The 9,038-nt window shown below is 59.3% G+C and overlaps 2 protein-coding genes across 2 annotated transcripts; both read right to left on the bottom strand.

Moving 5' to 3' along the window:
* Positions 1 to 2,463: 2,463 nt before the first annotated feature.
* On the bottom strand, positions 2,464 to 4,855 carry SNAPC2 (small nuclear RNA activating complex polypeptide 2). Its single transcript, XM_054716786.1, has 5 exons — positions 4,611 to 4,855; positions 3,918 to 4,028; positions 3,715 to 3,783; positions 3,199 to 3,457; positions 2,464 to 3,107 (listed from the first exon to the last, which is right to left on the bottom strand). Exons 1-5 carry the CDS (start codon positions 4,791 to 4,793, stop codon positions 2,776 to 2,778), a joined length of 954 nt encoding a protein of 317 aa, XP_054572761.1. The 5' UTR covers positions 4,794 to 4,855; the 3' UTR covers positions 2,464 to 2,775.
* Positions 4,856 to 5,686: 831 nt separating this feature from the next.
* Positions 5,687 to 9,000, bottom strand: TGFBR3L (transforming growth factor beta receptor 3 like). Its single transcript, XM_054718311.1, has 7 exons — positions 8,931 to 9,000; positions 7,980 to 8,197; positions 7,610 to 7,900; positions 6,846 to 6,966; positions 6,588 to 6,746; positions 6,307 to 6,379; positions 5,687 to 5,868 (listed from the first exon to the last, which is right to left on the bottom strand). Exons 1-6 carry the CDS (start codon positions 8,998 to 9,000, stop codon positions 6,312 to 6,314), a joined length of 927 nt encoding a protein of 308 aa, XP_054574286.1. The 3' UTR covers positions 5,687 to 5,868; positions 6,307 to 6,311.
* Between the last annotated feature and the right edge of the window lie 38 nt (positions 9,001 to 9,038).

Raw genomic sequence — 9,038 nt, 5'->3', positions numbered from 1 at the left:
GCCCTTGGGAACCCGTGGGTCTGGTGTGTGTGTGGTGGGGTCCCGATCATGGAGTGGGCTGACTCCACAACCCACCTGGAAAATGTGCTGTGCGTCCCGGGAGAGCCGTGTGCAATGTGTGTGGGGAGAAGTGAGGGTTTCTATAAAAGGAAGGCTGAGTGAACGCAGACTCTGGAAACAGAAAATTTTGGGCTCTCAGTGGACTAGTTAGGCCTGGGGAAATGCCATTCCATGGAAGAACACTGGTTCCTGTTCTCTCCCCTGAACCCACACCCTTGGAGGCTGTAGAGGGGGACCCCTTGCGAGGAAACCCAAAAGCACCTCCAGGAATTTGGGGCCTTTGACAACAGGTGGGACTTCAACTCCCTACTCTACCCAGCTCTGCTCCTCCTCCCCTTGCTTCCCCAAAGCTACCTCGGAGGACCCTCTCTAACCTGCAACATGGGACAGCCCACCCCTAACCCTCGGGCCCCTCAGCCTTGGGCAACATCAAGAGTTTACTAAGGCCCTAGCTGGCGTGGCTCAGTGGATAGAGCATCAGCCTGCGGCCTGAAGGGCCCCAGGTTCGATTCCGGCCAAGGGCACATGCCTGGGTTGCGGGCTTGATCCCCAGTGGGGGGGGTGTGCGGGAGACGGCCGATCAGTGATTCTCTCTCATCATTGATGTTTCTCTCTCTCCTCTCTTCCTCTCTGAAATAAAGAAATATATATATTTAAAAAAAAAAGTTTACTAAGGGCCCTACCTGGTTTGGCTCAGTGGACAGAGCGTTGTCGTGTGGACTGAAGGATCCTGGGTTCGATTCTGGTCAAGGGCACATGCCTGGTTGCGGGATTGACCCCCAATAGTGGGCATGCAGGAGGCAGCCGATCATTAATTCTCTCTCATCATTGATGTGTTTTTTTTATGTTTTTATTGATTTAGAGGGAGAGGGATAGAGAAATAGAAATGTCGAGAGGGAAACATCAATCAGCTGCCTCCTGAACACCCCCTACTGGGGATCAAGCCCACAACCTGGGCATGGGCCCTGACGAGGAATTGAACAGGTGACCTCTGGGTTCCTGGGTCAATGCTCAACCACTCAGCAACACCGGCCCTGCTGAGGCCCAGCGACTTTTTTTATTTTATTTAGGTATTACATATGTGTCCTTATTCCCCCATTGACCCCCACCCCACTCCCGTTCATGCCCTCACCCCCTGGTGTCTGTGTCCATTGGTTATGCTTATGATGTTTCTCTCTTCCCTTCCTCTCTGAAATCAATAAAAATGTATATATATATTTTTAAAGTTTATAAGGGAACTTATGGACAGAAGTGGCTCACACCAGCAGGGGAGAGAGGTGTGATACAGATAGCCAAGTGGCAACAGACCCACTTGTGTATGCAAGAACATTCCTTTCAGGTGCTACGGGCCCACCCCTTCTGGGGTGAACTGGTGGTCCTGGTGACTGTCCGGGTGACGTACAAAGACTCATTTTGCCTAACACTCTCACTCTGCTGGTGCCCACCCCTTCCATCTGTATGATAAAGGTCACCCTGCTCAGAAAACCTTCCTCTGACACCTTCCAAGCTAAAGCTTGTCCTGACCCTCCACATAACCACTAAGGGTCCCCTCATAGCCAAACTGAGGTCACTCCAAGCAGCTTTGGAGCAGCCTGGCAGTGGTAGCATTTGGTGATTTCACCCTCCTCCTTGGCATGCCCCTCGGTCCCCTGGACCCTAAGCTCTCTCTCCTACCTCCAACATCTCCCTCTGTACTCTGAGCCACCACTGCCACTTTTGTTGCTGTTAATTCTCACCTGAGGATGTTTTATCCATTGACTTTTAGAGAGAGTGGAAGGGGGAGAGAGAGAGAGAGAGAGAGAGAGAGAGAGAGAGAGAGAGATTAATTGGTTGCCTCCTGCACGCGCCCCAACCAGGGCCTGGGATCGAACCTGCAACCCAGGTATGCACTCTTGACCAGAAATCAAACCCATGACTCTTCGATGCATGGGTCGACACTCTAACCACTGAGAACACCAGCCAGGGCTCTGCCACCTTTAAGTCACAGAAAAAAGAGTGAGACAACCCTTGCTGGGTAGCTCATTTGGTTAGAGTGTCATTCCAATATGCCGAGATTGCGGGTTCGATCCCCAGTCAGGGCACATACAAGAATCAACCAATGGCCGAAACCGGTTTGGCTCAGTGGATAGAGCGTCAGCCTGTGAACTCAAGGGTCCCGGGTTCGATTCCGGTCAAGGGCATGTACTTTGGTTGCAGGCACATCCCCAGTAGGGGGTGTGCAGGAGGCAGCTGATCGATGTTTCTCTCTCATCGATGTTTCTAACTCTCTATCCCTCTCTATTCCTCTCTGTAAAAAATCAATAAAAAATATATTTTTAAAAAGAATCAACCAATGAATGCATAAATAAGTGGAACAACAAATCGATGTTTCTCTCCCTGTCTAAAATCAACTTTAAAAAAAGAGACAGATTGACAACTTTATTCAGTTATAGGCATAAGCAACAGGATGCATGAAAGGAGGGGCCAGTATTTGATGGTGGTTTTATCCCAGCCATCTGGCTGCCCCCACTTAAGATCTGTGGCTGAACTCCTACACAAACTGGACTTCCATTTCTGAAACCCCTGCTGAATGGAATGTCCTAAAGGCCACTTGGCACTGCACACCGAGTGAGGGACTTTCCACTAGGACCAGATCCTCATGAAGACCCAGTGCCAGCCCAAGCAGAATTGAAGGCCAGGAGCTCACAGATGTCTGGTGTGTGCTCGGTCAGCTCATCACTTTGCAGGGGTAGCTACCTGGCCCAGAAGCTCCAGGGGCACCAGAAATGGGTTCAGGGGACAAACCCCAACTACTTGCCAGGCAGATCTCGGTTTGCTGGGCCTGGCATTCTCAGGGGCCTGGGGGTTGGCCTGACCGGACTCCTCTTGCCCCCTAGAGCCAGTCCCACAAACCTCAGCTTCTGGTCCCAGGTTCCCACTGCTGGGGTCAGACTGGGGGGCCATCAGGTGTAGGTATGTATCCATCATATGCTCAACCAGGGCTGCACAGGGCAGGTGAGACAGCTCCTCAGGAAGTGACATGAGCAGGTCAAGGACCACAGCTGCCTCTGGTGGTGGATGGCAAGGAGAAGGGTAAGAGGAGGTCAGGACTCGCTGCCTGGACCCCACCACCATAGCCCCCTCCCCCGTTCTTCTCACCAGCTGGGGAAAGCTCAGGACCATGGTAGCTGTTGGAGATGGATGACAGGTACTTGTAGATTTTTTCAAAGTCCACTTCGAGGTCTCCCTCAGCAGAGGGGCCAGCAGGTGCTTCAGGGGTGGGGCCAGCAGCCTCAGGGCTTGGGTTCTCTTGTCTGCTAGGGGTGTTAAGGGGCAGTAGTTTTCCACGTGCCTGCGTAGGCTTGGACGGCTTTGAGTACAGGAGGCTGACGGGCTCCACAGCCATGATGGTGAGCGCCTGACAGGCAGACAGATCAGGAAGGGAAAAGCCGAAGTCCAGTCAGCCCCCTGCCCTGCTAGCTGTGCTGAGCCCTCCACCTCCACCTGCTCACAGAAGATGGCCTCAGAGGAGGGGTACTGAGGCTCAAGGTGTCCAGTGAAGGGCCAGAGCTAGCAGGAGGAAGGGCCCAGGACACAGATCCCTACCTTACTTAGGCTCTTGTGTATGACCCTGTGCCTAGGGACACCCTTGGCCTCCCTAGGGGATGGTTGTACCTGTGAGAAAGCCACAGTCAGAGCTTCCTCCAGTGGGCCTGTTATCTTCTTAGCCAGATCCATCCACACCTGGGTAGGGCAACCAAAAAATACATGGTCAGACTAGGGATCAACTCTTAGGAGCCCCCCCTTCCTGGGGATCTTCTGACCAAGTTATCCTCCCAACTCCCACCCATCTTCCAGAGAGCCTTGCCCGGCCTCACCTCGATGGGAGCTGGGGGCTGACGCCTTTGACCCTTTAGGCCACCTGGATGCACCTTCTGAATGGCTTCCCGGGCCACACGGTTCTTGAGCTGCTGGAGGAAATCCCGAATCTGGGGAAGAGAAAGGAGACCAAATGGGCTTTCTACAAACCCAGGGCTTGGGGTGAGAGCCAAAGCCCAATGTTAAGGGTCACAGAGGCTCTGCCCAGGGTCTGGGGTCCAGGCCCAGGTGTGACCTCATAAAAATGTAAGGTCCAGGCCCATCTGGCTCCTCCCTGCAGTACTATCCTATTCACCTCCCTTTCGTCCACTGCACCCCATTTCCTGATTCTTGTTTGAACCTCATTCCCGCCTAGTGCTGCTGCACTGTCCGCCACGTCCGCGCAGTCTGGGTCTCCATTCAGTCCTACTCGCAGCGCGTCCCGCCCCGCCCTCAGCTCCAGCCCCGCCCCCAGCCTCGCGCAAGCCCCGCCCCCGCCCGGCCGTCCCGCCAAGCTCGCCCCGCCCCCAGCCTCGCGCAAGCCCCGCCCCCGCCCGGCCGTCCCGCCAAGCTCGCCCCGCCCCCAGCCTCGCGCTCGTCCCGCCCAGGCCACGCCACGCCACTGGTCCTACTCCCGGTGTCCCCCCCACACCCCCTCCCGGCACACATCTCAGGTCCGCGTCCAGCCTTGCTCCCTTCCGGGACCCCGTCACCTCGGTCTCGCTCCGGCCCGGCAGCTCCCCGGCCAGCTCGGCAACGTCCGGTTCCGGCTGGCCCCGCCGCGTCTGCAGCAGTCGGAGCAGCTGCCGCTTCTCGAGGGCGCTCCAGGCGGCGGTGCCGGCCGCCTCGCCCCGATAGCGCGCCGGGGCAGCTCGCCGCCGTGGCGGAGGCTTCATGCCGGCGATGGCGGAGTTGGCGGGCCAGGGCCGCTCCCCTGGAGGCGGGGTTACGGCGGCCGCTGGGGCCGCAAAGCACCGCGCGGAAGCAGACGCAGACGGGGCGTGGCTCTGCGTGGCGAGGTGGAGAGAGCGGTGTGGCTGGGAAAGGAGGGAGCCTAGCATCCAAACGCGGTGGCGAACGTGGTCCCCCGTCCCCATTTTATCTCATTTGTACACCGGAGCCCACTTAGGTCTCGCGCCCTCTCGCCATGTCTGGATTGTCTTGTGGAACTCCTGCAGTGGGATTTTGCTCCTCGAAGAGGCCTGAAGGGCGGCTGCCCGCCCAGTCGTAGCCAAGAACCTGGGCTGCGGGGTCGCCCAGCTCTGGGGACCTTGAGCAAGTGATTTAGCTGTACCCGGCCTCAGTTTCCTCACCTGTAAAATGGAACTAGTGGTTTCGCACTTGTCAATGCCCAGGGGAGCCCGAAGCTCGGGCAGGAAGGATTTAGGGAGCTCTAGACTAGAAGGGAGAGGAGACTGGAGCAGAGGCCGGAGGTCGAGGTCCTAGCGAGGGCAGGGTCCGGGCGGTGCAAGTGGAGAGCGGAGAAGGCCTGGATTTGGGAAGATCTAAAGAGGCAGGTGGTCCGGTGCTGGGGTGGAGGAAGAAAGCGGGATTGAAAACTTAACCTGGGAGGGGAGGGGGTCGCCCCTTTCTGTTTGGGACAAAACGCCCTTGGGTCTCCCCTGATCCGCATGTGGGTGTATGAGCCCGCCCCCAAGCTCTAACTCTCTAGCCTGGAACTCTTCCAGCCCAGAACCCTCCCAGTCCTGATGCCAAGCCTCCGCTTCCTGCTCCGCACCCCCAACCCTGCGCACAAGCATACTTCAGAACTCTGCAGGTCAGACCAGATGTTTATTTTGAGCCCAGGTGGGAGGAGTGAGGAGGCGGGGTGCAGGGATCATGGTGCCGTGGGGTCCGAGGTCGAAGGCTGCGGTCCAGACTGGTGAGTCTGCTCCGACATTAAGTCTGGCGGGTGCGTCCCTGGACTCTGCTGGGGGCACGCCATCCCTTGAAGGGGCGATCCAGGCCACCCTAGGGAGAGGACCCTAGGAAAGCTACCTGCGTCTCAGCTGGTGATTGGCTTCCCTCATTAGTCTGTGTGCGGGGTGAGGATGCTAGGTGTCAGTCTTGAATTCTCGCCTAGTGCCATCAGACACAGCCCGCTGTCTACCACGGGTGACCCACTGCCTGAGTTTGAATCCCAGCTCCACCAAATTTTGTGACCTTCGATAAATCACTTAACTTCAGAGAGTGCCTCATTTTTCTCTTCTCTAAAATGGGGATTTTAATAGCATCTACCAAAAGGTTTTTATGAGGATTAAATTAGTAAACATTTAGAACACTGCCTGGCACAGAGAAAGCGCTATGAAGAGTCATTATCATCACCTCCCTCCTCCAGCTCTCCTATGGGCCCTATGTTACACACACACACACACACACACACACACACACACACACACACACACTTACCTGCCTTACTGGGGTCTTCTGGGCTGGGGGTCGCTAGGCGAGGCTCTTGGGGGTGGGCTGGGAGGTGGGGGCGCTGGAAGTGAGAGGCAGGCTCCGGAGCAGTAGGGGTTGCTGAACGCTGGCCCGGTGCAGGGGCGCCCCCTGGGGGCTGCTACGGGCATAACGGAGGCAGGTCTAAGGATGGTCAGGCCCCCGCAAGCTGGGAACGCAGTGACCCTGACCCCAAAGCACTGGAATATTCTGGGGGTGACGCGAAGATCTGAGCGGGCCAAGCTTGGTACCTGAAGGCGCGCACACGAGGCCGAGCCCGGCGACCAGCGCGGCGCCCAACAAGAAGGCGGCCACCACCAGCGCCACCAGCGGTGCGGGCTCCAGGGCCACCGGGGCCGGCGCAGGAGGCTCAGGGCGTACGGCTCTGCCGGGGACGCCCTTGGGTGGCCCTGTGGGGAGCACAACGCGGAGACTAGGCCCGGGCCCCAGAAGTCCTCCCACCCCAATTTTCCTGCCCCAGGGACCCCTGCAGAGGACTTCGCGCTCACTGAGGGGCGGCCGTGGCACCGTGACCACGATGGGCTGCGTCAGTGTGTGCAGGTGGGGGCCGTTGGCACCCAGACTCTCGCCGCTGCCACTGCTGGCGCACGCCTCATCCTGAGGCAGACACTGCAGGGAGTTGGGGGGAGAAGGAAGGGACGCGGATGTGAGGGCCCGGGATCCAGGAGCTCCTCCCCAGGGCTCCTGAGAGATCTAAGTGTCCGGCACTCTTTGCAACCAGGAGTCCCACCACTAGATCCCTGTGAATCCGATCCCTTGGGGGTCCCGAGCCCAGCCCATTAGATATACAAGCAGCTGGCCGCACAGCTCCCAAAGACTCCAAATCCCAGCCCCTCGAGGAAGTCACACGACCCGGCTCCCTGAGCATCTAACCTGTGGATTCCAACTTGAGGCACCCAGAGATTTGGCCCCTTAGTGCTTTCTTTATCCAACCACCCAGCCTTGGAGGGACCTCAGAGGCCCACCTAAGGGGGTCCTGGTGATATGGCCATGAAGGAATTCAGTGCCTACACCCCCTGTTCACTGAGGAACCCTTGTGCGGAGCCCCTGGGGCCCCTCAAGCCCCCTGTGCCCAGTCAGAGAGACCCAGTACCTACCCCCAGCTCCAAGGGACCCGTGCCCCAGGCTCCAAAGCGCCCTGACCCCAAGATTCCCCGAACCCGAGAGGCTCCTCCTTCGAATGCTGGAGGTGACCCTGCCCACCCCCACACCGGCCTCAGGAGCCCAGACTCCCTGTCCTGCGCCCCCACACCGGCGACTGGGGCGGCAGCGGCACAGGTTCCGGAGTCCGGTGGCTTCCCCGGAGGCGGCAGCGGCTCAGCTGGCAGTGCAAGAACTGCACCGAGGCATTGAAGACCGGGTGCAGACGGAAGCTGAAGCGGGCGGCCCCAGGGCGTGGTGGCGGGAAGGTGACCGAGGAATCGGTGGGGCAGCCCCCTCGCAGGAGCGCCAGGGTGGGTCCTGGGGCCGGACGTGAGGAGGGCGTCACCCAGCAGCGGTGCAGGGCCAGGCTCCAGCGCGGGGAGGACCGGGCCAGGGCCGCCTGGGGGCGGAGTGTCGCCTTCAGGATCCAGCTGCGCCCACCTGCCCGCCGGCCCGCCTTGCCCCGGGCCTGCCCGCACCTGCACGAACACGCGGCTGTCCGCTGGGACCTCGAGCGGCCCTGCGCGGCGCGGGAACGCGTCCGGTGCGTCCGACAGCTCTAGATGGAAAAGGGGTCGACGCAGCCGCGAACCGGGCGCCCGTGGAAAGGGGGGCGCTGGCGGGGCAGAAAGAGGGGCACAGAGGGAGTGCGGGCTGCCCCTCAGGCCCTCAAGCACATGATTCAACCTCCTAGCCTCTGGAAAATGTTGCGTGGAGAATTCACTCACGCTGGGCTCGCGTTCAGCGCAGGTGGGACACCAGCTATGATGTATTCCCTGGGGACCGCAGCCCAGCAGCGAGGCTGTGCACAAAGCTGTGTGCCCCTGGGGAGGGACTCCCCTTCCTGGACTTTGACTTCCTTCCCCACAGAGAGCGAGGGAATTCCAAACTGGGAAGGGGCTGAGGAGCCCAGGGGCTGCAGCAGGGCCGGGAGTGTGGGGCCCCCACCCTCCCTTTCTCAGGGGAGACAGGTGCTGTCATCAAAGGAAGGGGGGAAGGGAAAGGGGTGCTCTCCCACAGCCCTTCCGGCACAGCCCAAGCCCAGCCAGGCCACCAGGCTCTCCTTTTGTCCAGATTCCTCCCTCTCAGGGTGAGGGCATCGCAGTAAAGGTAGAGGCACCAGGAACGCCAACAGGGGTCTTCTCCTCAGTGAGGACATGCACATGCAGTGCATACATGTCTGCTTCATGATGCCCCCCCCCACACCCCCTAAAAGTATCTGCACGGACCCCTCCCCTCCCACAGTACTTGGCCTCACGTGGCTGCTGGGAACTCTGAAGTTGGGGATCCCAGAGAACCTGGAAATGGGGGAGAGGGGTGGACCCCACTGCCCACCCACCCATTCCCCAAGGCAGATAGATGGGAGGTTCAGAAAGGGTGGCACAGGAATGGCAGCACGAAGGCATGTATATTTCCCAATCCCCACGTACCAGGCGGCCCGCTGGGCAGGGTGGAGGTCCCCGGGAGCAGGGCCAGCAGCAGGGCCGCGGCACCCAGCATGCTGGACTGGCTGCGGGAAGTGTGTGGGGCCAGAGGCA

The sequence above is a fragment of the Eptesicus fuscus genome, chromosome 6 (assembly GCF_027574615.1).
Source record: "Eptesicus fuscus isolate TK198812 chromosome 6, DD_ASM_mEF_20220401, whole genome shotgun sequence".
Taxonomy (NCBI): Eukaryota; Metazoa; Chordata; class Mammalia; order Chiroptera; family Vespertilionidae; genus Eptesicus; species Eptesicus fuscus.
Note: the sequence above shows the minus strand (reverse complement) of the source record. Positions and strands in the feature narration are given on the sequence as shown.